Below are 27,673 nucleotides of genomic sequence, written 5' to 3' on the forward strand. Positions count from 1 at the left end.
ATATGAGGAGCCAGCGCGGGGACGTCGGGCCAGGCTTGCGGCCAACCCAGCTCGCCCAGCCGTGCCTTCCATTCTCCTGGCGTACGTTCGTTCGCAGGACGACAAGATGGGTTGCGTTCGCCTGGTAGGATCCACGAACCGGACAGTGCGTGCCTGCTGTGTGTGCTCGTGTTCACAGTAGCCTGGTTGACTGTCATCTTTCCGGACTCTGCTGTGCATCGGGAGCGGCTAGCGTGCTATCACTCTTATTGTTCATTGATGTTGACTTCTTGTTTTATTTTTCCTGTGTTGTTTACTTGTATGTGCGTTGTGAACCCTGTCTTGTCACCATGGGATAGTGAGAAACGTAATTTCGATCTGTCAAAGTGTGACGGCAGGGGCACAATTAAGAAAACGTGCTCAGCTCGTCGAAAAAATGCGATTTAAGCAATAAAATTAAAAATGCGCCTAAAACCTAAACCAAACGTTGCGGGTGGTCAGTTCTTCATGTGTCGTGGTCAACTCGGCACTCTAAAGCTCCCAAGAGCACTTTTTTCTATGCCAACCAAACCACAGTGACGGGAGAGGCACAATTCAGAAAACGTGCTCAGCTCGTCAAGAAAATGCGATTTAAGCAATAAAATTAAAAATGCTTATAAAACCTAAACCAAACATTGCAGGTGGTCATTTCTTCATGTGCCGAGATCAACTCGGCACTCTAAAGCCCCCAAGAGCACTTTTTACTATGCCAACCTAACCAGAGTGACGGGAGGGGCACAATTCAGAAAACGTGCTCAGCTCAGCCCAAGTGAACTGCTAGATTCATCATATTCTGCGTCAAAAGAGGTTTCTGAATCGGATAAAATGATGCTAATATTGCCGCGAGAAACGGAGCTGTCGCTATCATCTGCCATGTTTGAGATCCGGATGTACAACTTGTGACGTCACAGTAATGGCGCCACCAGTGTGACTGCGTGCAGAACCCGATCGATAAACTGGCATTTAATTTTAACTTCATTCTTAGTAATCGGTGTCCATTTTTAATTTCCAATGCGGCAAATGTGTTATCTTTATACATTCTATCAAATTCCGTTCTAATTGAAAAAAAAAAAGGGATGTCTCTAGGCCTTTAAACGCGGCCCGCCAAATACAGGACGGGCCCGTGACCAACGGACAATTAACCCAATTTGACATCTAACAATTATCCAACTAATCTAATTCAAACACTTTGTTAATTTTATTTATTATGGTACGATTTTATACCATAATAACCACCCGTCAATGAATCGAATTGTCACACCAACAACAAACAATCGATTGCGTATGTCATACAAATTAGCGCACAACGGATTTAAATGAGCACTATATAAGACACATTTATTGAAGAAGAATGAAATAGAATTACAAATCTTAAGTCCTCCAAAAATTGAACAACTTCACATACTGATACCCGTGCAAATAAAATCTTTCAATTCTCCAAAAACTGAACAATCCCACTCACTAATACCCGTGCAAATAAAATCATTCAATCCCGGAGTACTCTGATTATAAAACATAGATCAGAAAAGAAGGAAAAGGTAGCTACCATTTGAGCTATTTTTTGGTGGAAATAAAGTCAAGTGATCAGTTCGATCTTATTTCTAAAATTCCAATTTTAGAAATAGGTTGGCCTCGAGTGGACCGACTGCCCGATGACTGTCGCGTAAATACTGAAAAAGTCGTTCCCCTCATCTAGTTCCTCATGCAATGTTGTCCAGTCCAATTCTTTTGAGTAAATCCAAGTTAATCCAGGCAAGCGATCTTGCGTCTCACACAAAGATCCCGGAGGCTTGGAAAAAGTCTTGGAACTCGTACAGGCTTCTTCACGTATGAACGCTCTTTGGGAGAGAGAAGCCCCGACGCTGCCTGTGGCGGTCTTTTTATAGACTTCTCTGCCCCCCCTTTACTGGCACCTATACTTCCCATAGGATAAAATTGACCAGTTTCTCACGCTTATACACCTGCTGCTCTTTGGCAGCTGTTTCCACCCTTCATCTGTCCCACCAAAAGTACAGCCAACACCCTGGTAAACCCCCCACTTCCTCTTTTCTTCACTTCCCTTTTTACGAAAATAGCACTTCAAAGTTACATTTCAATCAAAGATTAAATCAAAAATCCAAACCTTTGAATCAATCTTTTAAACGTTTTTTTTTTAACACACCACCATTTCCATAGTAGTGGGCACCTTGGTCCAATTGAGTGATAATATTGCTTTAAGCTGTTACAGAATATATTTTAGCCAAGCAAAGAAAAGAAGATCAAAAATAAAAACATTTGTATCAATCTTTTTTAAAAAAATTTAACACACCACCATTTTCATAGTAGTGGGCACCTTGGTGTGATAATATTGCTTTAAACTGTTACAGAATATATTTTAGCCAAGCAAAGAAAATAAGATAAAAAATAAAAACCACATTTGTGCTTCTGTGCATGACCCAAAACCGACCCCCTGTTTTTGTGTTTATCTCTATTTTTGCTAGTTCAGCTTGTCTTGCCCAACTTTGGTCCCATGTAACTGTTTGGCACCATCTCGTGGAAAAATTTGGAATTTCAGTAATGCCAATTCATTCAATAATTCTCAATTCAATTTTTGCACCATCTGCTGCTAAAATTTGGAATTTCAGCCATGCCAATGTATTCCTGGGAACAATCCATACTCACTTTTTGCACCATCTGTTCTCCCCATCCACCATGTTACTTGACACCTCCTAAACTTTGTTAAAGGCCCACCCAAAAGAGTTGCGGTTAATATAGCTGTAAAGTGTGGACCCACATCATAGAACCCTATGGATTAAGAAGGGGGTGTCAAAAAAATTCATCTGCAAGTCAAGACAGTTGTTACTCCCTTCAAGCACAACGAATAGACACAAGAGGTTTTCTTTACAGTTGGTTTGTTGAAGGCTTGCCTTTCCTCAAATCTACCACTAAAAACTGAACAATACACACACCCATGAACGTTTGATACCAATAGGGAGTTAAAGTATCCACACTCTCAGATATTCATTGAATATACATTGATTTTAATTTTTTTTTTAAATAGTAAATAACAATCATCTTATAATGAATATTTAATGATCATATACTTTCAATGAGAACACCCTCCAAGGATGCCAAAAAAGGGTGACAAAAAGGGTACTCTGAGCTGTTGTTTGGTCAGACCGTACCAGGGCCCAAGCTGTGTTTAAAGGCAAGTCCAACTATGTGTAGTCGAAACTTCTCCGCCGAGCACACCAGTTCGGGCTCCTTCCCTACCAGACAGGTGTTGTTCCATGCCCCAAGAGCAAGCTTCTGATTGGACCACCAATTCTTTGGACGGCACCTGCTCACAAGGCACCCTACACCCTATGGCCTCTCCCACAGGTGGGGAGCCCATGGGAAGGCGGACCCATGTTGCCTTTCTGGGCTGTGCCCAGCCGGACGCAGTGGAGGTGCGCCAAAGAGCCGTTCCAGAGGGGGGCTAGGTGTCCTGTGTCCGGGCAAGGAAAAAGGAAGCCCATTTTTCTCAGTCATCATAAGGGGTCTTTTGAGTGGTGCTTTGTCTGGTCCCTCACCTAGCACCCATTTGCCATGGGTGACCCTGCCAGGGGAATAAAGCCCCAGACAACTTTTCTCCTAGGTTCATTGAGACACTCATGTGTGTATATGTATGTATATGTATGAGAGTACAGTCAGTATCCATCCATCCATCCATCCATCCATCCATCCATCCGTCCATTTTCTGAACCGCTTAGTCCCCACGGGGGTCGCGGGCGTGCTGGAGCTTATCCCAGCCATCAACGGGCAGTAGGCGGGGGACACCCTGAACCGGTTGCCAGCCAATTGCAGGGCACACAGAGACAAACAACCATCCGCACTCGCACTCACACCTAGGGACAATTTGGAGTGCTCAATCGGCCTACCAAGCATGTTTTTGGGATGTGGGAGGAAACCGGAGTGCCCGGAGAAAACCCACGCGGGCCCGGGGAGAACATGCAAACTCCACACAGGAATCGAACCCGCACCCTCCTAACTGTGAGGCGGGCGTGCTACCCAGTGCGCCACCGAGCTGCCAGTCAGACAGTCAGTATAATAAACTTAATTTTAAGAAACAATAGCATGAGCATGAACTTACATTCACCAACTGCCAGAATGCTGCACTATTGTATGCGAACAGTAAGTACTTTTTTGTTTTGTCTTTACAGGAAATACAAGCTAGAATCCAAGAAAAGGTACTACTGGTCTAATGCCTGTGACAAGACGTTTTCCAAGTCATGTGACCTTACTGCACATAACCTGCACTATTTGGGCTTCTACATGTTGCGTGTGCGCACCAATGACAACTCCAGTCACTCAGAATGGGTGCAGAAAGAATTTTGTCCTGAGAAGCATGGTGAGAAATTATGGGAAAGTGTGGTAACGTTACGGAATACTCTAAAATTAGGACCCTTCAGTCCCTTGTATGTACTTGGTTTTGAGCTAGGTTTAAATTTTTCAGGGCAGCGGTATGTCTGAATTAGATAACCCTGCCCAGGAGGTTGAATGAGTGGACCCTTTCAATGGTTGTTCGGTAGAAGGTCATCGGCAGCTGCTTCTCAAGATATTTTAGTGCAGGGGTGCCCAATACATGGACGGGTCGATCGCCTGGCCACTACTGGTCGATCACATGACATTAAAATGTTTTTGAGGTTTTTTTCGCACTTGACGCGTGCGCAAACAACGGCGCTAACAACACTAACGCTCGCGAGTTCCCTCCAATTGTCAGATCCCTGTTTTTTCTCTTAAACTTAAGAAAGGGTATAAAAAGGGCAGCTGGACATAGTAAAAAGATTAGAAAAAAAAAGTATCACTTTCATAGGGAATGGGAGGACTTTTTTTCACGATGACATATATATATATATATATATATATATCCATGTGTGATCATTTGGACTTCAGAAAATTACGTCAGCCATATATATATATATATATATATATATATATATATATATATATATATATATATATATATATATAAAATAAATTATTTTTTCAGTGGGTAGATCTTTGTGACTTGGTCATTTCAAAAGTAGCTCGCGAGCTGAAAATGTTTGGGCACCCCTGGTTTAGTGGCTAAACTAATTCACTCGTGTGTGTACACACTTATGACGAGAGTCTCGCTATAAATTTAATTTACTAGATTTTACCATTGCTTTGCTTTCTCATAGGCTACTTCTGTGTCATGTACTGATTTGCTAGTCAACAGCCAAGAAAACCGATCATCACTGATGACCAATGACATTTTGAATACTGTGATCAATGGCTCTATCGTTCAAATCATATTTAAATAACCCAGTCACATAAAAAATATTTATTCTTCACAGATTTGAACCTGTTTGTTGCTGAGCAAGATTGACGTTCGTGTATATTTTGTTTCAAAAAACCGTGACTGTGATCGTATGACATACAATGACTCTGCCATGTTTTTTCCGACTGTGGAGTGAAAGTAATGTTTTTGATTGACATTGTAAAATTGAAATTACTTTTACAGTTTGCATTCAGATCAATTGAAAGTTCATTATTTAAAAATACAAAAGTTACTACCACCAACTTGTGGCAAATCAGTGTCAAGGGGTTGAAGAATACTACGTTCATTTGAAAATTGCAGAAAAATCTTGATCCTAAATCTTCCCTTAGATTTGGGGATGGCCAGGGAGTGTGGTCATAGCATTGCCCCTGCTGTAACCCCATACTTCACTGCAGGTTGATTTCACAGTTCATTTTGTGAACTGTATTTGTGCCAATGTGGATTTAATGTTGTAAATAACCATACCAATAGCCACCAATTCTCTGATTTATTTTGTCTTCTGCCTTACAGCTGCAATTGGTCCACCATCCAAAGTGGAACTGGCTGTTGCTATAAACAACATTGATGTTTTTATTTCCGATCCATTGACCAGTTCAAACCACTCCATGAGGCAGAATCTCAAAAAGTTGTACTTCTACATTATATACTGGGAACATAATGTAGACAAGCAGGTAGGAATTTAGATTTATTTATTTCTCTAATCTGCATAAACTGTATTTTTTTCTCAAATAGGTGGAAAGTTTATTAACATCCGATCTTGAGGCAGCCGTGGTTCAGGTGGTAGGGCGCATCGTTTGTTACCTGAGGGTCGACGGTTTGTAACTCGAGTCACATGTGTTTGTGTCCTTGGGCAAAACACTTCACACACCTTGCCACAAGTACTTCTCACACTGGCGAATCCTTGGGTGTGAATCTTTGGTGGGAGTCGGAGGGGCCGTAGTTAAAGTTAAAGTCCCAATGATTGTCACACACACATCTGGGTGTGGTGAAATTTGTCCTCTGCATTTAACCCATCCCCGCAGGCAGCCACGCTTTTGTCGGCCTGCAACAGGGCAACTTTGGCTACTTGCGTAGTTTACCGCTACCAGAGGATGAATGGTTGTTGCATATGCACCTACTGTGAGCGCTTTGAGGCTCACAAAATCCCTTGATTCTATAGAAATGCACAATAAAAATCTTATGCATTATGATAGTCATCTTATAGGTGCATATTTAAAGTATTCTACAGCAGACACGCTAGTTTGTTTTACACTAATTTACCTTATCAAACCTCAAAACAAACCCTTTTGATGAGACTTCATATATGAGAACAATATTCAACATCCTCTTTTGTGAAACAAAAAATATATGTAGTATATAGTACATACAAGTATTTACTTTGTATTTTTTTCACATTCAATTGACCTGCTGCTGCCATTTTTCTGTATGTAGAACAGTTGTATGTAACAGCAAACAATTTTGCCAAAAACTTATTATTCACTAAATGTACGTATGTTTGTACCAATTTGTGCATATAACGTACGTATGGTCACAAACGACAAAAAAGTTGAGTCGTCTGAGAAGGCCATAACTTATAGGACAGGTGTCAGGAGTTTTTTTATGCTGCATGCTGTTCTCTCCAGATAGAAAACAAGTGTGATAGCTTGCAGAAGGAATGCACTGTCTATTCTATACAATACTCAATAACATAATGATAATGACCTGCTATTTGTCTTTCAGTTACTACAACCCCAAATCATAAACACAAGTGTTAAGATGGTAACTTTGCCAGACTTGAATTATTGGACATTGTACTGTGTTCGGGTCCAGTCACGTTCTGACCATCCCGATAAGAGGAGCAAATTTAATTTACCATATTGCATTCAGACTGATGGTAACTATTTTTTTTAATCATAAATAACTGTCCCCACGCACACACAATTTTGCATCTCTCATCAATATGTTTGAGGCAAACTAACAAGTATAACCACAAAAACTTGCAGTATTCTTTATTTTAAAACTACTGCACAGCTAGAAACTACAGCATATATACTGAACATTTATATGATGCATGACAAAATCGTACAGTGATCATCTTTGTTTCTTTTTTTTTTCAACAGGCCATACACCTTGGTGGCAAACTGTTATGTACTTCTTAGGCTCTTTGCTGATGGCGTGTACAGTTGTGCTGCTCGTCTTGTATATTCTCTTTAGGTGTTACAGCATTTTCAAGGCAACGTTCTATCCCTTGATCCAGCTTCCATCATTTTTCCATAAGGTATGGAGGTGCAAGACATAAAGACTAGAACAATCATTTTCTGACACAAGATGCATTTTTTCATTGTTCCTTCAAATTATTATATCACACACTCACACTTATCTTGTCACAACCCTGAACTGATCACAAGTCAATACGTATGCTTACATGCGAGTTCCCCCATACCCTGGTTTATTTGGTAACGGGCCGAAAAGAAAGATGAACCTTGTTTAAAACATTTTACGGGGATAGAGACCGAGCCATTCCATGAATAGTAAAAAATTGGCACATAGTTGATGCCCATTGAAATTAATAAAAAAAAAAAAAAACGAACAGATCCTTTTCAAGAAAAGCTGATAAAAAAAAATGATTCCCACAAAAAAAAGAACCCTATCCCCCAATAATATATAACAATTTGTTGTTATTGTCAAGTTGTTGGTTATCACCTCTCACGTTGGTTATCACCTCTCACGTTGGTTATCAACTGTCAAGTTGTCCTCTTTTTTATCCCCAGTTCTTTGCCCCAACTTGAAAAGTGCCTTGGTCCTTGGAACAACTTTCTCTTTTCTTTTTGCAGTTTATTTCATAATTACTTAGAGGATGATTAGAGGTTGATAACCTTAAGCAAATAAAACATTGTATTCAAGTCCAGCCAAGTTCAGCAATTGCATACATACACTAGGAAACATGAAGCACAAGTAACCACAAATTGATTGAGCCACTCAAAGCCAAGACGAACACAGTTTGTAGTTCAAACCAAACAATTCAAACAAACGAAACATTTTGAACAAACTAAGCATTCAAGTCCATTTCCTACCAGTTGCGTGTGACCAGAAACTGAGGAGTCTCTTTGGGTTTCTTTTATTTGCTTTTTCTGTTAAAGTTGTCTTTCTTACACTAAGCGGCTTTCCCTTCTTTGTTCCCCAGCTTTAATACTGGTCTTTAGGTAATGATGCTGTCCCTGGCATCTGGCAGGAAGTTTGGTGAATTTGGCTGGGTTTTTTTAATTTGACTTTTTCCCCCTGCTGGTGTGGAGGGGGGCTAGTGGATATTTTGTTTGAATGATTTCTGCTTCTGTTAGTTGACTTGACGACTTGACACCTCATACTTGATGTCTTGGTTCTTGAACCCAGAGAGGTCACATGAGTTCTGGATGCCTGCTATTGCTTCTTTCTTGATGGTTGATGTTTACCTTTGTTCTTCCATTTTATTGCAGCCCTCCATACCATCCATACCCAGGCAACAACTCTGATCACCTTGGTTAGGCTGCTGAACCTCCTGACGTCAATCACTTCTTTCATTGCAGATCCAGCTGGAGGTCTTTGGGTTTTAGTCTTGGGCTCTTTTCCATCTGTGGTGCCTTGTGGAGCACCGTGGTCTCTTTCGCCTGGGATTTTTGCTGGATCAATTGCTCCAGTAGAAGGCACATTGCATGTGCCTTTCCTGACCAGGAATCTCATCAGTGCTGCTGCTAAGGCTTTTCTTTGGAGTTTGTTAATCCCTTCTCTGGCTTAGACAGCAACTTTTTTAGCAGACTTTTTTGGCCACTCTACCACAGCCACCTTGAGGATTTCAGGTTCGTTCTGCCGTACATAATCCTCTTGGAATCCAGAATCTTCTGGAGCTGCACCTCTCGTTATAATGTCTGCAACATAGATGTCCCCCTGGATCCACCACCAGTCATCAGAGGATGTGGTCTTCTGGATTTCTCCAACTTTGTTTGCGAAGAAAGTTTGACATTCAACATCCCAACACAGTTTGACTGTCCGGCAGATGGAACCATCTTACAATTTCAATTCGACTGCTTTTTGATGTACCTTCTGAGGCGAGTTGCATAGACAACGCCACATATTTTAGCCTTGACTGGTTCTCTGGTCAAGTGGTGTGGGCTTTGCTTTGGACTCAACGAGTCTGACTTCAGTGCCCTGTGCCGTCTCCCATCTGAGGTACACCACAGCTTCGTAACTCTGCTCGCTCCCATCAGAGAATGTCACTCCCCAGGGTTTTCGGGTTTAGTTGCACGGTGTGAGGCTTTAGTGAAAGGTAATTTGACAGAGGCGGATGTATTCTTCAAACAACTGGATTGTTTCTTCCCTCAATTTTTCTGACAATGGCTTGTCCCACGTGTCTCGGGTTGTGCTTGTTCCAGCCTCTTCCGACTAGGGTGGCACCCTTCTGTTTAGCAGGAGTGACAAGACCTATTGGGTCGTACAGGTTAGCTACTTGGCTTAGCAACTGCCTTCTAGTCAGTGGTTTGGGAGTTTTTTTCTGTCACTTCTTCTTCCAGGAGATTTAAACGCACTCTCATTTTCTTCCTACTCTTTGAGAAGTTGACAGAGATCATTGGGTACAGTTTGTCACTTTCAACCAGGTAGGTTCCATGGGCTTTGTCATCGTCTTCTCGCCTTTGATTTGGGAAAATAAGCACTTTGCATGACGATGCTCCTGGCGTGAGTGTCTCCCTCCCACATTGGCCCGACCTGACTCAGGGCTTAAGAAAGAATCCACCAGCTTTCAGGATCTCTTCGACTCCTCTGGTGATTTCGTCCAGCTTGCCCAGGTCATTGTGGAAGGTATGCACATCCTCAACATAAGAGAGTTCCTCCAGGATCCTACGCTTCTCCTTCAGGTGAGTAAACATGGGTAGCTTCGCAGTCTCTCGCATGGCAAGCTATACAATGCACCTTGCTGGTCAGTCTCCAATGTTGACTCGGGTGATGGCAAACTCAAGCTCACCATCTTCTGTGTCTTTCCAGGTCTTCCAACCACACTGAATTATACATCTTTTTGATGTCACCAAGTGCAGCATGCATACCTCTTCTGAACCAGAGTCGCACTGCATGAATTGGATTGAGGACGTCAGGCCCTTTCAACAGAAGATCGTTGAGGCCGAGTCCCTTGAACTTCTGGCTGCTGTTTCAGACCAGACGCACAGGTGTTGTGACAGAGTGTGGGTTTGGTGCCACCAAGTGGCTGACATGCCATACTGGTCCCTTCCACTTGGCTATCATTTCTTTGGTGAGCTTCAATGCTTCTCCTCTTTCCACCATTTCATGGACTTGACCTGCATATACCACCCTCCACTCTGGTTCCTTCTTGAGTTGCTTCTCTGTTCTCAGAAAAGTGGCTTCTACTCCACTCCTATTATTGGGTAGAGAAGTTGTATCTTCAATCCACGGGTATTTTGTCTCCGAGTGTGGTTCATCGATGTGATCCTTTGTCGATATAGGTGAGGCATGCTCTGATGATTTCCAGTTCTCTTTACCCAATGTCATGTCTTTGCGTCCTGGCTGTCAGTTGCCGCATCCACATCCTTCACACTTTAGCTCGCAAGCTGCTCCAATTATGTCCCATTTCCACCAGTTGAGGAAGTCTTTGTCTGTAACAGTGCTTTTGGTTTCAGCTTTGAATCCCTCTGTGTCACGGAGTTTTTGATATTTCAGAGCTGTGGTTCTCATGGATCGTGCAAAATGCGTTTTGGATGTGTGAGCTGCCAAATCCACTTCTTCAAAGAGGTCTGGGTCCATTCCGCTAACAGTCTTCCCTAGGCGGCCGTCCCAAAAGACGTGTCTCCAATCACCTTTCCCCTCTGCGATACAAGCCGTCCTTCTTGATGACTGATGAGCAGTTCTATTTGCTCTGGTCTGTGGAGGTTTTGCAAGATGGCATCTGGAAAGAACCTTTTTAGTTCCACATGTTTGACCTTGCGCGGCTCGGTGGGGCACTAGGTAATACGTCCGCCTCACAATTGGGAGGGTGCGGGTTCGATTCCACCTCCGGCCCTCCCTGTGTGGAGTTTGCATGTTTTCCCCGTGTCCGCGTGGGTTTTCTCCAGGCACTCCGGTTTCCTCCCACATCCCAAAAACAGGCTTTGTAGGCCAATTGTGCACTCCAAATTGCCCCTAGGTGTGAGTGCGAGGGCGGATGGTTGTTCGTCTCTGTGTGCCCTGTGATTGGCTGGCAACCGGTTCAGGGTGTCGGCTGGGATAGGCTCCAGCACGCCCGCAACCCCCGTGGGGACAGAGCGGTACAGAAAATGGATGGATGGATGGACGTTTGACCCTTCTCTCTAAAGCCATAACAGAGGAGTTTATGGGTGCTTTCAGTTCCCGCAGGTGTCTTGGCATCTTGGGATGTGTGTTGCCCTTGATGATATTGTGAGCTCTGCTGACTCACCGGGTGTTGTTTATGTCCGTCAGGGAGGGGAGAGGGGAGCCCACGATCCTCTGCGCTGCTTTGACTGTCCTCTGTAGCCTCCCTCTATCTGCAGCAGTGCAGCTCCCGTACCAGGTGGTCAGTACGTCAGCAGGCTCTCAATGGAGGAGCGGTAGAAGGCCAGCAGAAGCTTCCAGTCCGTACTGTTCTTCCTGAGGACTCTCAGGAAGTGTAGACGCTGCTGAGCCTTCTTAATGACACCTGAGGTTTTGCGTGTCCAGGAGAGGTCATCAGAGATCTGGACTCCCAGGAATCTGATGTTGTTGACCCTCTCCACACTCTCGCTGTTGATGTAGAGGGGAAGGGGATCTTCCTCCTGAAGTCAACGATGATCTCCTTTGTCTTCGTGATGTTCAGAGCCAGGTTATTTGTGGAGCACCAGGTCGTGAGCTTCTGGACCTCCTCCCTATAGGCTGTCTCGTCACCATTCAAGATCAGCCCGACCACTGTGGTGTCATCAGCAAATTTGACAATCATATTGTCGCCGTGGGCCGGACTGCAGTCGTAGGTATAGAGACAATAGAGGAAGGGGCTCAGCACGCAGCCCTGTGGTGAACCAGTGCTCAGTTTGCGTGTAGAGGAAAGGTAGGGGCCAAGTCTCACAGTCTGGGGCCTGTTGGTCAAGAAGTCCAGGTGCATGTGAGAAGGGGGAGGCCCAGAGTGTCCAGCTTTGTGACCAGAATGTCCGGGATGATTGTATTGAAAGCCAAGCTGTAGTCCACAAAGAGCATTATCGCATAGCTCTGCTGCTGTTCCGGGTGACTCAACACAGCATGCAGAGCTATGGTGATGGTGTCCTCCGTGGATCTGTTCGCCTGGTATGCGAACTGGTGAGACTTCTGAGATAGTCTCCTGGCAGCACTGTGAGTAATGTAATTTATGTCAAACGCTAAGTCAATCAGCGTACGGATCTTCTGACCTGCATTGGCTGTAACTTCGAGGAGCACAAGGAGCTCTTGACATCTACTTCCTGCAGGCTTGTCAATGCAGAGTGATCTAGCCGAAACATTGATAAAGGCTCTCCTAAACCTAACTGTCTGGGAACAGTTCAGACTCAAATTGTTCTTCTGTCAATTTGTGCCACATTGGTTTTGACTTTGGTGTCGTGTCTGGGGTATTTTTTAGGTTCTCCTTTCCAGCACAGGAAGAAGTGATGGTCTCTCCTAAGGTCCCTACTCAAAACCAGCTCAGTGGCCTAGTAGTTGAGTGTCTAGAGCCCTGAGACTGGAAGGTTGTGGGTTCAAACCACAGCCGGGTCATAACAAAGACTATAAAAATGGGACCCATTGCCTCCCTGCTTGGCACTCAACATTAAGGGTTGGAATTAGGGGGTTAGATCACCAAATGATTCCCGAGCGCAGCACCACTGCTGCTCACTGCTCCCCTCTCCCCCAGGGGATGGATCAAAATCACATGGGGATGGGTTAAATGCAGAGGACAAATTTCACCACACCCAGATGTGTGTCTGACGATGATCATTGGGACTTTAACTTTTACACAGGTAAGTATATTTGCATTCACTCTCTCCTTCATGACACTCTAGGCACTTTGTGCAGGCTCCCAGTTTTTCCCACAGCACTCAACTTGTCTTTTTACAACAGAAAGGTTTTTCTCTGCGTCTCATGTGCACAGACAATGCAACCCTCTTTACTTGTGGACCTAGTTGAGGCATACTTCTTGGATTCAGCTGACTTTTAGTCCTGATTCGACTCCAAGCTGCTCAAGCTTCAAAAGAGCCTTAGTCCGTGGAACGCAAGAACAACTCGCACTTCCTCTTTTCCTTTTTTTTCCCCAGTTTATTGCATAATTACCTAGAGGGTGATTAGTCAGGTTGATAACCTTAAAAAAAGAAAACATTGTACTACCGTATTTTTCACACCATAAGGCGCACTGGATTATAAGGCGCACTCTCATTGAATTTTTTATTTTAGAAATTATTTCATATATAGGGCGCACCAGATTAAAAGGCGCATGAAATTAATTAATTTTTACAAGGGGCCACATGAAAAACCTGAGTTGTCAGAGGGCCACACCTACGATAACTTAAACCTGCTCAATTTTCTTCCATTGTAAAATGTATTAAATTATTTATTTGAAATAGCTGGTACTGGTAATTAGAAGAATACAATTATCCTGTTTATATTTATATTAAGCTATGTGAAATTGTGGTGTATAAGTCAAATAAAAAACAATCAATCAGTACAATTTATTCTTAACTTCTTTAACTTTTCCTCAAATGACAAAGCCGCTGCATCTCTGGGTGTGAAGTTTGATAAAAAGTCCTTGTTGGGCTTGCAGTTTTGCTAGCAATGCATCAGCCTCTGATGCGCCCTGTTTATCAGACAGATGTATTTTTTCTGATGCTTGGTCGTGTAGTGGCGATTCAAATTATATTCTTTAAACACAGCGACCGGTGTATCACAAATCAGGCACACGGCTTTACCTTTCATTTCTGTAAAGAAATACTTGGCAGTCCATGTCTTGTTGAAAACACGGCACTCCTTGTCAACTTTTCTTTTCTGAGGGTCAGCACACATTTCGAGGACAGCATTACTTCGCACTGTTCACGCACAGCTCACATACACGTACGCTACACGGAAGTGCGACGCCTTTCAAAATAAAAGTAAAACAGTTGTATTGCATGCACGACACAGATTTTTTTTTTTTTAAAAAATTAAGTTGTAATCAAATATAATTTACGATTGGCCTCATGCGGGCCGGACAGGGACGCACAAGGGGCTGGATGTGGCCCGCGGGCCGTATTTTGCCCAAGTCTGAAATAGAAGCTATACTGCAACAAACTGAGGTTGACTAGGGTTGCAGTATGCATCCACTAGCCTATAACCAATGAGCCCCCTGTAAACAATCGTGTTTCTCAAACTATTGCCTATAAAATGATCGGAACTGACAAAAGTTCGATCTAACACATTGGTACTGCTTACTTATGTTTCTCTTCTATATCGATCTGTAAATTTACTCGAAACATGAACAGAGCAGCCTATTTTGAAATGAAATAGCCTCGTGCGTATAGCAGCTATCTTTATAGCATTAGCCACCCGCAAACTTCCATGAGCCTCAGCTCGCAGACTCCCATGAGCTTCAGCAAAGTGTCGTGGCAGCCCCCTGTAAACAATTACGTTTCTCAAACTCTCTCCCATAAAAGTGATCGGAACCGACTAGAGACTGATTTAACACATTGGTGCTGCTTATTTATGATTCCGTTGGATATTGATCCGTAAACGTACTCGAAAACATTAACGGAACAGCCTATTTTGAAATGAATCGTGGGTACAACAGCTATTCAATGACGCCCCCTGACCACGGTTTCCGTAATGCTGGGAAGCAATGCGACCTTGTAATTTGCTAGTCGTACTGAAACATTTTGGCAGAGTGCTGTGCACAACCAGTAAAGATAAAAAAAATCATCATTTGATCCATATATACAGCGCTCTGCATTATAAGGCGCACTGTAGGTTTTTGGGTTAATTTTAAGTTTTTAAGTGCGCCTAATAGTGCGGAAAATACGGTACTTCAAGTCAAACCAAGTTCAGCAATTGCATACATACACGAGGAAACATGAAGCACAAGTAACCACAAATTGATTGAGCCACTCAAAGCCTAGACAAACATAGTTTGTAGCTCAAACCAAACAATTCAAACAAACCAAACAGCAAACAAACTAAGCATTCAGGTCCATTTCCTACAAGTTTTCATTATTCCACTAAAAGACTTTCCCTGCTTTGTTCCCCAACTTTTAGACTGGTCTGTAGGCAATATGGCGGTCCCTGGCATCTGACAGGAAGTTTGGTGAACAGAGATTTGCCTGTTTTTTTTTTTTTTTGTTTTTTGCCTTTTTCCCCTTGCTGGTCTGGAGGGGGACTAGTGGATATTTTGTTTGAATGATTTCTGCATCTGTTAGTTGTCGTAACAGTTATTATTTTTAAAGAATTGGAAAGAAATGAAAATCCGCAGGTGCTGAACCGTGACTTTATTTTCATTAGTCTTCTGGGTATGGCAGGCATGTCCAGCTCTAGTTGTCCTCCCTGTTATAGTTGTCTCCCTTGTCTACCATACCTGGTTCAAATGATCAGCTCACCAGCAAGTGCTGAAGAAGCATGATAATGTGATTGTTTAAATCAGAGTAGCAGGACTCACAAGCAGGACAGCAGAGGACTTGGTTTGAACACGCCTGAGGTACAGTATCTCATTTTGGGAAAAAAATAAAATAAAAAACACTTCTACCCTCACCGCTGTGCCCTTGACCCAATAAGTCCTTTGTTTTGTTTTTTACACCTGTGACACCCTCACAATAATTACCCAAAAGTAAATGTAAGTGGAGAGCGACTTTGGAAAGTAGTTAACGCCAACACGACAGCAGACGTACTCCCTACTTTCGGCACTTCTGAAACTTACACTTTCACTCAAAGTGATTTACCTGAACATTTTATGTTTGTATATGCTTTTCTTCTGCAGTATCTTAGTCTCAGATACATGGATTATAAGAACATTCACCAGGTAATCCCTAGTATGGTATACAATGTTAGACATCGTCCACCAGAGTACAGCAGTGACTGAACATGAGCCTAATGCAGGGGTGGGCAAACAAATTGGATTCTAAAATTTGACTGGGGGGCCGAACCAGGAGCAGATGGTAGATGTTTTCAAAAACAAATGCATTTATTAGCAGCATTAAACAAAATATTTCACCCAAAGACTACTATCAGTGATTCTCATTAAATACAACACTGTTATTTTGAATAACAGTTTCCATCACTTCAGCGGCTGCAGGTCAGATTTATGAAAGATGTTTATCTAATGAGGCGAAATCACATAAAACGGCAAACATTCCGACCAAATACATCATCTTGAAGAATCACTGAAAGTATACTCCATCTAAATAAAGTATTAAGGAATCAAAACGGCAACACGGTGACAGATAGCTTTAACTCACAAACACCTGGTGACAGAGGTGAGGAAACGGCAAACACTTCTTTAAGGTCGGCCTTAAAACCATTAAAAGTTAAGATTAGTCGCAAACAGGTGGTGCATCAATGTCCTTGAACATCCTGCATTGTTTGAAAATGAGAATGGTCGCTAATTTCAATCCATGCTATTTGTACAAATTATTTTCAAAATGCTTTTTTTTTTTTACAACAAACTAGAGAAACTCCCCTTCATTTTCAGTGGGAACAGTGTTGTTGGTCTCCCTTTTTTTGCTAGTGCATCATAGTCTGGAGTAAAATTTGTTGTGGCAATTCTTAGGATAGAGCCGAGGTGTTGGTCCGTTAACCTAGATCTGTGATGGGGCTTGTTGATGTTCACGTGGCTGAACGTCTGCTCACACGCGTCGGTAGAGCCAAATTGTCCACTTTTTTTTTTTTAAACACTCGGTCATTTTAATGGAAGGATTCCAGGTGAAGGTTTGTGCGTGCTTGGCTTTAGCGTAAAACTGTATCTGAAAGCTCAGCGTGCGAATTACGAGAATGCTGACGTCACAGCCCACACTCAAAAGTCGGCATTGATAGAAATAGAGCGCGGAGTCCGCCGGGTCCGTACTACTGAGTACGTACACGCACTTGTGAGTGTGCAAGGATCTTTCTGACACGGCTTCCGGGAGTAAATGCGCGGGCGGGCGTTTCCCCATCTACTGGGGAAACACAGTCATTGCAGAGAAAATGACAAAAAAAATGTTTCATAATACAATTTATTCAGGTCTGGCGGGCCGGATTAAATGACCCCGTGGGCCGGATGTGGCCCGCGGGCCGTAGTTTGCCCACGACTGGCCTAATGCCTAATTCACACCGGCTGCCGAACGGCTGCGTTGCGGTTTCTTTGCAGATGACCTGCTACTGCAATTCACACCGGCAGCAAACAGTTGTGTTGCGTCAGCGGAAATTCTCCGCCCACGAGACCACAATATCACGGGGGTTCATGCTGAAGAGTCGAGTTCATGCGAAAACAACCGTGTAAAATTGAGCCATTTGTAAACAATAGCCATCCTTTCATTCATATTGATACCCTTTTGGGACATTATTTTTGGGACTTCTATCATGGGTACCGTAATTTCCGGTGTATAAGCCGCACCGGTGTATAAGCCCCACCAGCTAAAATTCGGGGATATTTTAGTTTTTTTCTTACATAAGCCGCACCGGACTATAAGCCGCACGTGCACACGAGTTTTTTTTTACAAAGAAAGACAGTACACAGAAAGCCTTTTTGAAGTTTGAATAACATGCTTTAACATGAATTTCGAAACATTGCCTGTGACGCAGCAGTAGTACCGCAGCAACACGGAAGTGTGCACGCGGGTTATTAACAAAGAAATACTGGACACAGAAAGCTTTTTTAAAGTTTTAATAACATACCTTAACATTTCTTTCCAAACACTGCCTGTGGCGCGGCAGTAATACCGCAGCAACACGGAAGTGTGCACGCGAGTTATTAACAAAGAAATACTGGACACAGAAAGCTTTTTTAAAGTTTCAATAACACACCTTAACATTTCTTTCCAAACACTGCCTGTGACGCGGCGGTAACACAGCAGCAACACGGTAGCACAGCACTTATAGGGCTGGTTAAAGTAAAAGTAAAAAAAAGAGCTTCATCGTCTTCATCTTCCTCCTGTGCACTGAAACCGTCGAAGTCTTCCTCCTCAATTTCTGATTGGAATCGCGTTAGATATCCTTCGCCACACACTTTCTCAGTATCTCTTTCGTCGTCGTTTTTATCCATTTCTTCTAGCATTTTCCATGATGAGGGTCTGTTCATGCTAATCTTATTCATGCACGAAGCGCTAAATTACATTAAACTAGCGAGCGACACGTATAGCTCCAGAGTAGACGGGACCACGAAATTAAGAAAAGGGTGCCGCAACACAATGTCATCAACATCGACTGCCTTTAGGTTAAAAGCGGCATCATATGCATTTCTTTTGTCCCCCATAATGACGGTTTGTGTATAAAAGCTTCCTTTCAGTAATGTCCGTCTTGATTGCGTTCTGGGTGATGCGTGAAATGTTGTAAACAAACTAATACGTCTTCTTCGGCGCATTATCTCTTCTTCGCATGTCTCGCCCTCGCTTCCTTCTAGAGCGCCCCCTGGAGGCCGGAGGCTGTAAAAATCCATAAGTACGCCTCAGGGTTCAAAGTAACCTCCTGAATAAAATGCATTAAAAGTTCACATTGATTACAACTTGTTTTTGGTGAGCAAAATATCAGAAAATTTGAATTTAAATGCTGATTGATTAGGTTTTAACACAATGCAGATGGACCGAACAGCGCCACTGCTTTGTGTAATCTCTGAGTCACATGGCAGAGTAAGAGAAAGGGTTTAGAGCACAGGTGTCAAACTCAAGATACGGCCCGCCACATCATTCTGTGGCCCACGAAGACAAATTGTGCATCAAATTCGTGTGTCATTACTAGAATTGCAAATTGTCTTCACTTTTAATATCTTTTTTTAAAAATATTTGACCAGTTTATACTCGTCTGATTTGAAAACGAGTTATTTGTCAGTTTGTTTTGTAGCTTTTACTGTATATAATAGTTTTAAGAGTAAAAGTGATCAAGTCATCACAAAAATCACGAAAAAAATCGTATATAAGCCGCACCTGACTATAAGCCGCAGGGTTAAAAATTTTGGAAAAAAGTCACGGCTTATACACCGGAAATTATGGTAAGTACGTTTTGTGTTTACAGAGTATTATTTTGTCATATTGAATTTATTTGAAGCTCGTTTTTTGCCTTTTATATGTCCGATTCATGCTAAACTATGTAGTTAGGTGAAATGGAAGGTCTGTTGATTGTAGTTATGTTATGTTCGCAAACGGCAGTGACATTCCGCTTACGCACCACAGCCAGTGAGCATTGACTCGTTCACTCCAATACTTTCTATTCCTTGTGGCGTTCCGGAGAAGACCATAATGCAGCCATTCGGCGTAAGTGATTAATTAGCACACCTACTTTAGCTCTGGTTATGCAAAATTCCTGGGGGTGCACATCAGTGAAGAACTCTCCTGGACCACCAACACTGCATCACTGGCGAAGAAAGCTTAGCGCCGCCTGTTCTTCCTGCGGAAACTCACGCGAGCAAGTGCTCCACCAGCCATCATGACCGCATTCTACCGTGGCACCATTGAGAGCGGCCTCTCCAGTTGTATCGCTGTGTGTGGTGGAAGCTGCACTGAATACAACATGAAGGCCCTGCAGCACATAGTGAACACAGCTGGTAGGACTATTGGTGCTTCACTCTCCTCCCTGAAGGACATTTACACCTCCCATCTCACACGCAAGGCGACCACACTTTGTTTGATCTACTGCCCTCTAGGAAGAGGTACAGAAGCCTGCGCTTCCGCACCACCAGACTCACCAACAGCTTCATACTCCAGGCTGTTAGGTTCCTGAACTCTCTCCCCCCTCCACCCTCGGCTGCATAACGTCCTGGCCTTTTGGGCCACGTTGGCTGCCTTGCACTACTCCTCCTGTATTTTTGCGCTATATACTGACTGTCTGCTGTATGGACCATTGCTCCATTTCAACCATGTTGCTCTTATTTATTTATTCATTCATTATTTATTCATTGCTCTTATTTGTTCATTGTTTGTGCCTTCTTGTTTTTACTTTTTGTATTGTTTACTTGAATGTTTTGTTTGTCCGTGGACCAATATAATATGATATACACTGCAAAAAAAAATTAAAGGAACAGTTTTTTATCAGGGTATGGCATGAATTCAATTAGACTTTTCTGATAAGGTTTTGGTCAGGTACGTGGCAGAGGGGGTTGTTAATCAGTTTCAGCTCCATTGGTGTTGATGGAATTAACAACAGGTGCACTAGAGGGGCAACAACGAGATGGTCCCCAAAACAGGACTGATTTTTAAACTGATTTAAACTGTCCATATCAGTATAGATATCCCCAAAAAAATTTCACCATTAAAATCTGATGTTTTCAAAGTGTTCCTTTAATTTCTTTGAGCTGTGTGTGTCTGTGTGTCTGTGTCTGTGTCTGTGTCTGTGTATGTGTGTGTGTGTGTGTGTGTGTGTGTGTGTGTGTGTGTGTGTGTGTGTGTGTGTGTGTGTGTGTGTGTGTGTGTGTGTGCGTGCGTGCGTGCGTGCGTGCGTGCGTGCGTGCATGTGTGTGTGTGTGTGTGCGTGCGTGCGTGCGTGTATGTATATATATTTATATTTCGATCTCTGTGTGTCTTGACATGTGAAGAAATGGACAATAAAGTAGACTTTGACTTTGAAATGATTTGTTCCTAACAAACAAAAATATAGAAATGGGAAAACGCACATTTTTACTAACATGCACACACAAACGAACAACTCTTTATTTTGGAACATTGAATAAAGGAGATAAAGTAATTTTAGTGAGGCATTATGGCATTACATAATCTACACCCAGGAGTCTGTGGTGGTGATGTCACACACCTTTTATATTTTTCCCCCAAGTCACGTTGTTCCGCACTCCGGCGTTTTTTTAGTTTCACTTAGTTCCGAGTTGTCACCCAAGCAAGCAAGAATGATGATCAATGTAACAAAGAAGAAATACAACAGTCCTTGGTGACTAGACCCATCCTACAGTCAAGTTACAAATCGTCAGCGAGCTCTGCTGCACTCGGAGAGCTGGTCGCGCACAGGCTTCATATGCTAAGGCTTCATATGTTGAGAGAAACAGGACTGAACATGGTCTGGCAAAGACTAGAAGAGACCTACGAGCACCTGAAGCAGTTGAACATTCACTCCTGAACAGGATCGAGGCGTTTCCCAGACTCACAAAGACACTGTGAAACTAAGAGAGCTCAGAGATCTCTTACTTGAAGTGGAATATGCAAAGTTAGGAGGATTCCTCCTAACTTGCATATCTTGATACGTTACGTAGAGTGAACCCCATACTGGAAAAGCTCCCATTTAGTATTCAATAAAAGTGGATCTCCCAAGGGTCAAGGTACAAAGAATATAACTGTGTCCCCACCCCCCTTTCACTTTCTTCTCACAGTTTGTTCGCTTGGAGGCTAAAACCAGAAATGACCCTAGCTTTATGATATCACAAACTACCCAGGTCCCACCAAGACAGAGAGACTAACAAAGTACAACAACAAAGTACCAGTGTCTGTGAAACAGACTGCCGTGATTCCTGAAGCGACAACAGCCCCTGCAGGTTCCGTTGAAAAAGGAGCTATAGATCTAGACAGACTATGCCCAATGCATAACAAGCCTCACTCACTCACTCAAAAAGGACCGCCGCACCTTCCACAACAAAGCTATAGAAGACCGCAAAACCTACCTCAAAGGACCATCTGCTTTAGGTGCTGCAGCTCGACCAAACATAGAGCAAAAGACTGACAAAGAAATAATCTGCAGAGAATGTGGGAGCAAGACTTTCTCAACACATGTACAGTTCATTGTCAATAGAATTGCCACTCCGTTCCATTTCACTCAATTCCAGGTTTTTCTGTATCGTTCGCAAATAAGTCACGCCCTCCTCAGATTTAGTCACTTTGCTACGAAGAAGGGTGGACTGGCCAGTCTACACCGAGTGTTTACAAGCAATGCCGAAACGAAAATGCACGTTTACAGAGGAGTTGAATAAAAAAAAAAACGTGCTTTCGCCAGGGTCGTGATCCTTATGAAGCTGAGTGCTTGACATGTGTCTGTGGCAAATAAAGGTGCCAACGCACCCCACAAGAGGAGGACTGAAGCGGAGCCCTTTTTTTTTCTTCAAATGCTGCACCGATGGCTGTATTTCTTTTGTCTTTTTTTACTTCGTGTACCACTATAAAACTAAAAACTGTCAGTGTACACGTTTTTGTTATTGTATATATGTTTTGTGTTATTTGGGCCAATAAATGGAATTGCTATACAGACACCATGTTATTTGTGTCATAACATAATACAAATGCCCCCCCAAAAAACCCCAAAAATGACCCCCCCTCCAAAAAAAAAAACCCAATAAAAGGTGTCTTTTTCAGAAACCCAAACATGGTCACCCTAAGCTCTATCAGTCGACGATCAAACATTCTTGGACATCATGGACAGAGGTTTATAAGGATCGAGCAAACCGCTGGGTAGCACCACTGCCATTCTGTAAACCCCAACGCCATCTGCCCAACAATAGAGAAATGGCTCTTCTCGCTCCGACGAACACTAGACAAACGCACAGACATGAAGGAACATTTTCTGGAGTTCATGAAAAAAAGTATTCGAGAACGACCAAGCAGAGCTAACACCAGAATGAAAAGAACATCAAGAAAGATGGTATACTCTATTCCGAGTCTATCATCCTCAAAAACCAAATCAGATCAGAGTGGTTTTTGACTCAAGTGCCAAACATGAAGGTGTCACTGAATAACGTTATGCTCAGCGGGCCAGACTTAAACAACGCCCTGCTAGGTGTCTTAATGCGCTTTCAGGAGCGAGAACATCGCAGTCACCGCTGATATTCAGCAGATGTTCTACGCGTTTGTTGATTCCTGAAAAACAACAGTGAATCTCCTCAAAATGGCAGCTTTGATCTTGTTGACCCAGAACTGAATGTTGAGGTACGGCCTCAAGTTGCTGTCAACTACACCAAACAGTGGCCACCTTTCTTTTCCTCGGGCCACTCATTTTAATGGAAGGATTCCAGGGGAAGGTTTGTGGGTGGCATTAGCGTAAAACTGTATCTGAAAGCTCAGCGCGCGAATTACGAGAATACTGACGTCACAGTCCACACTCGAAATTCAGCACTGATGGAAATAGAGCGCGGAGTGCGCCGGGTCCGTGCTACTTAGTACGTACATGCACTTTTGCTATTCGGCACCATTCTGAAATTCTGTATTTTTTAAATATATTTACAATGACATACATTTTTACAGCATAAGAATGTTTGTGTCATGATTACCTTCTAAAAACCATATTTAAAAAAAACACCAAAAAAAATCTTTCATTTTCACACATTTTTGCAAAAGGTCCTGGGAGCCGCGAGGGGAGTGCTAAAGAGCCGCATGCGGCTCACCGACCCCTGGTATGTACCTAATGAGTGGAACATAATAATGATGAGGCCTGTTATTATTATTACTTGTAATATTATTGAGGTTGTAATATTGTTCTTATGGAAAAAACGATATACCTACAACTGAACAAACAAAAGAAACTGATTATATTGCATGAGGAATACATTATATCAGTCGAATTGTTCCTTGTCTGATGTGTCTTGTGTTATTGTTCCGAACTGTACCCTACTGTTTGTTTCTTGCTTCTCTCAATGTCACTTATCGACATCTGTAGTACCAATATACTATATGTAGTATAAGAATTCATTAAGTGGATAATTGCAATTGTTATTACCATGGTATTACCGTTGTGTCATCACCATATTTGTAAAGATCTATACCTAATGTAAGATATATACTACATATATAGACTACATGAGAATATAGTATAAGCAAAATTTTTAATGCAAAACGGCTTTGAGTACTTAGAGAAGCGCTATATAAAACGGATCTATTATTATATAGTATACATCTATCTTATTCTAGAAACAAATTAAACTGATTTAGACTATAGTATTGGTGGTGATGTACTATGTTTGTATGCATATGCATATTATCATATTTAGCACAATCATTCATTAATTCTCCGATCAACACAAACCTTAGTACAGGGCAGACAAATGGGGACAGCTGTAAGAGGACAGTATCTTCGGACAGCAGTCTCTGAAATATTGTTTCTTTTAATGTAGAGTAGGAGACTTATAGTATAGAAAGGTTGGACAGGGACTTGCTTCCCTAGGGCAGCAGATCTAAAACAGGGGAAGGGGAAAAAAAGCATTTCCTCCTAAACACATCAGCAAATTAAATTAAACCTGTTTTTTTTTATTCATGCTTCTTCCAGTCCCTAACCTCGGACCTTTTTGCCATGGGTGACCCTACCAGGGGCATTAATAAGCCCCAAACATCTTAGCTTCTAAGATCACTGGGACATACAAACCCCTCCGCCACGATAAGGTGGTGACTCATGGAGAGGCCAAAAATGACCCATCCAGCCATCCATCTTCATCCGCTTATCCGGGGTCGTGTCGCGGGGGCAGCAGCTTTAGGAGGGACTTCCAGACTTCCCTCTCCCGAGCCACTTCATTCAGCTCATCCCAGGGGATCCCAAGATGTTCTCAGGCCAGCTGAGAGACATAGTCTCTACAGCGTGTCCTGGGTCGTCCAAGGGGTCTCTTACCGGTGGGACATGCCCGGAACACCTCCCCAGGGAGGTGTCCAGGAGGCATCCTGATGAGATGCCCGAGCCACCTCATCTGGCTCCTCTCGTGGAGGAGCAGCGACTCTACTCCGAATCTCTCTCGGATGACCGAGCTTCTCACCGTATCTCTAAGGGAAAGCCCGGACATCTTGCGGCGGAAACTCATTTCAGCCGCTTGTATCCGGGATCTCGTTCTTTTGGTCACGACCCATAGCTCGTGACCATAAGTGAGGGTAGGAGCGTAAATCGACCAGTAAATTGAGAGCTTTGCCTTTTGGCTCAGCTCTCTCTTTACCATGACGGACCGGTACAGAGTCCTCATTACTGCTGACGCTGCACCGATCCGCCTGTCGATCTTGCGCTCCATCATCCCCTCACTCGTGAATTAGACCCCAAGATACTTGAACTCCTCCACTTGGGGAAGGATCTCATCCCCGATCCGGAAAGGGCATTCCACCCTTTTCCGACCGAGGACCATGGACTCGGATTTGGAGATGCTGACCCTCATCCCGACCGCTTCACACTCGGCTGCAAACCGCTCCAGTGACAGCTGGAGATCACGGCTTGAAGAAGCCAACAGCACCACGTCGTCTGCAAAAAGCAGAGGCGCGATGCTGAGGTCCCCAAACCGGACATCCTCAACGCCTCAGCTGCGCCTACAAATTCTGTCCATAAAAATTATGAACAGAATCGGTGACAAAGGGCAGCCTTGGCGGAGTCCAACCCTCACTGGGAACGAATCTGACTTACTGTCGGAAATGCGGACCAAACTCTGGCATCGGTGATGCAGGGACCGAACCGCCCTTATCAGTTGGCTCGGCACCCCGTACTCCCGAAACACCCTCCACAGAACCTCCCGAGGGACACGGTCGAACGCCTTCTCCAAGTCTACAAAACACATGTGGACTGGTTAGGCGAACTCCCATGCCCCCTCGAGGATCCTGTCGAGGGTGTAGAGCTAGTTCACTGTTCCACGGCCAGGACGAAAGCCACACTGCTCCTCCTGAATCCGAGGTTCGACCTCCTGATGGACCCTCCTCTCCAGCACCCATAAATAGACCTTACCAGGGAGGCTGAGGAGTGTGATTCTCCTGTAATTGGAACACACCCTCCAGTACCCCTTCTTAAAGAGGGGAGCCACCACCCCAGTCTGCCAATCCAGAGGCACCGTCCTCGATATCCACGCAATGTTGTAGAGGCATGTCAGCCATGACAGCCCCACAAAATCCAGGGCCTTTAAGAACTCCAGGCAGGTCTCATCCACCCCCGGAGCCCTGCCACCAAGGAATTTTTAAACTACCTCAGTGACTTCGACCCCAGAGATCGGAGAGTCCGCCTCAGAGTCTCCAGGCCCTGCTTGCACAATGGAAGGCGTGTCGGTGGAATTGAGGAGGTCTTCGAAGTATTCTCCCCACCGACTCATGACGTCCCGAGTCGAGGTCAGCAGCACGCCATTCCCACTGTAAACAGTGTTGACGGTGCACTGCATCCCCCTTCTGAGACGCCGGATGGTGGACCAGAATTTTCTCGAAGCTGTCAGGAAGTCATTCTCCATGGCCTCGCCAAACTCATCCCACGCCCGGGTTTTTGCCTCAGCATCCGCCGAAGCCGTGTTCGGCTTGGCCATCCGGAACCTGTCAGCTGCCTCCGGAGTCCCGCAGGCCAAAACAGCCCGATAGGACTCCTTCTTCAGCTTGACGGCATCCCTTACCACCGGTGTCCACCAGCGGGTTCAGGGATTGCCGCCACGACAGGTACCAACAACCTTATGGCCACAGCTCCGGTCGGCTGCCTCAACAATGGAGGCGTGGAGCATGGTCCACTCAGACTCAATGTCCCCCGCCTCCCCCGGGACGTGGGAGAAGCGCTGCCGGAGGTTGGAGTTGAAGCTCTTCCTGACAGGCGATTCTGCCAGACGTTCCCAGCAGACCCTCACAGAGCGTTTGGGTCTGCCAGGTCGGACCGGCATCTTCCCCCACCATCGGAGCCAACCCACCACCAGGTGGTAATCAGTTGACAGCTCTGCCCCTCTCTTCACCTGAGTGTCCAAAACATGCGGCCGCAAATCCGATGACACGACTACAAAGTCGATCATCGAACTGCAGCCTAGGGTGTCCTGGTGCCAAGTGCACACATGGACACCCTTATACTTGAACATGGTGTTGATTATTGACAATCCGTGTCGAGCACCGAAGTCCAATAATAGAACACCGCTGGGGTTCAGATCGGGGGGGCCGTTCCTCCCAATCACGCTCTTCCAGGTCTCATTGTTATTGCCCACGTGAGCATTGAAGTCACCCAGTTGAACAATGGACTCCCCAGAAGGAGTGTTTTCCAGCACTTCCTCCAGGGACTCCAAGAAGGGTGGGTACTCTGAGCTGCTATTTGGTGCATAGACACAAACAACAGGCAGGACCCGTCCCCCCCACCCGAAGGCAGAGGGAGGCTACCCTCTCGTTCACCGGGGTGAACCCCAATGTGCAGGCGCCCCAGCTGGGGGGCAACAAGTATACCCACACCTGCTCGACGCCTCTCACTGTGGGCAACTCCAGAGTGGAAGAGAGTCCAGCCCCTCTCGAGAGGGCTTGTACCGGAACACAAACTCTGTGTGGAGGCAAGTCCGACTATATCTAGTCCGAACTTTTCTGCCTC

General features: G+C 44.1%; 1 protein-coding gene and 1 long non-coding RNA gene across 5 annotated transcripts in view; both read left to right on the plus strand.

Moving 5' to 3' along the window:
* Nucleotides 1–27,673, plus strand: part of il10rb (interleukin 10 receptor, beta) — a 69,350-nt gene that overhangs the window by 25,615 nt on the left and 16,062 nt on the right. For 3 of the 4 annotated variants that reach the window (XR_015859906.1, XM_088383301.1, XM_088383302.1), the window contains exons 3-6: nucleotides 4,200–4,387; nucleotides 5,852–6,012; nucleotides 7,061–7,214; nucleotides 7,441–7,598. Coding sequence is in view for 3 of the 4 variants with exons in the window: in XM_088383301.1 (XP_088239427.1) it covers nucleotides 4,200–4,387; nucleotides 5,852–6,012; nucleotides 7,061–7,214; nucleotides 7,441–7,598 (661 nt within the window). In the remaining variant the exon portion in view is untranslated. The remainder of the gene's footprint in view (nucleotides 1–4,199; nucleotides 4,388–5,851; nucleotides 6,013–7,060; nucleotides 7,215–7,440; nucleotides 7,599–27,673) is intronic. The other variant, XM_088383303.1, reaches the window with a different exon arrangement.
* Nucleotides 7,605–22,652, plus strand: LOC148394698 (uncharacterized). The gene is made up of 2 exons (XR_015859907.1): nucleotides 7,605–10,595; nucleotides 10,697–22,652. It is a non-coding gene; the product is annotated as an uncharacterized LOC148394698 (long non-coding RNA).

Source organism: Syngnathus floridae, chromosome 8 (genome assembly GCF_059516105.1).
Source record: "Syngnathus floridae isolate MCC-2025c chromosome 8, RoL_Sflo_1.0, whole genome shotgun sequence".
Classification (NCBI taxonomy): domain Eukaryota; kingdom Metazoa; phylum Chordata; class Actinopteri; order Syngnathiformes; family Syngnathidae; genus Syngnathus; species Syngnathus floridae.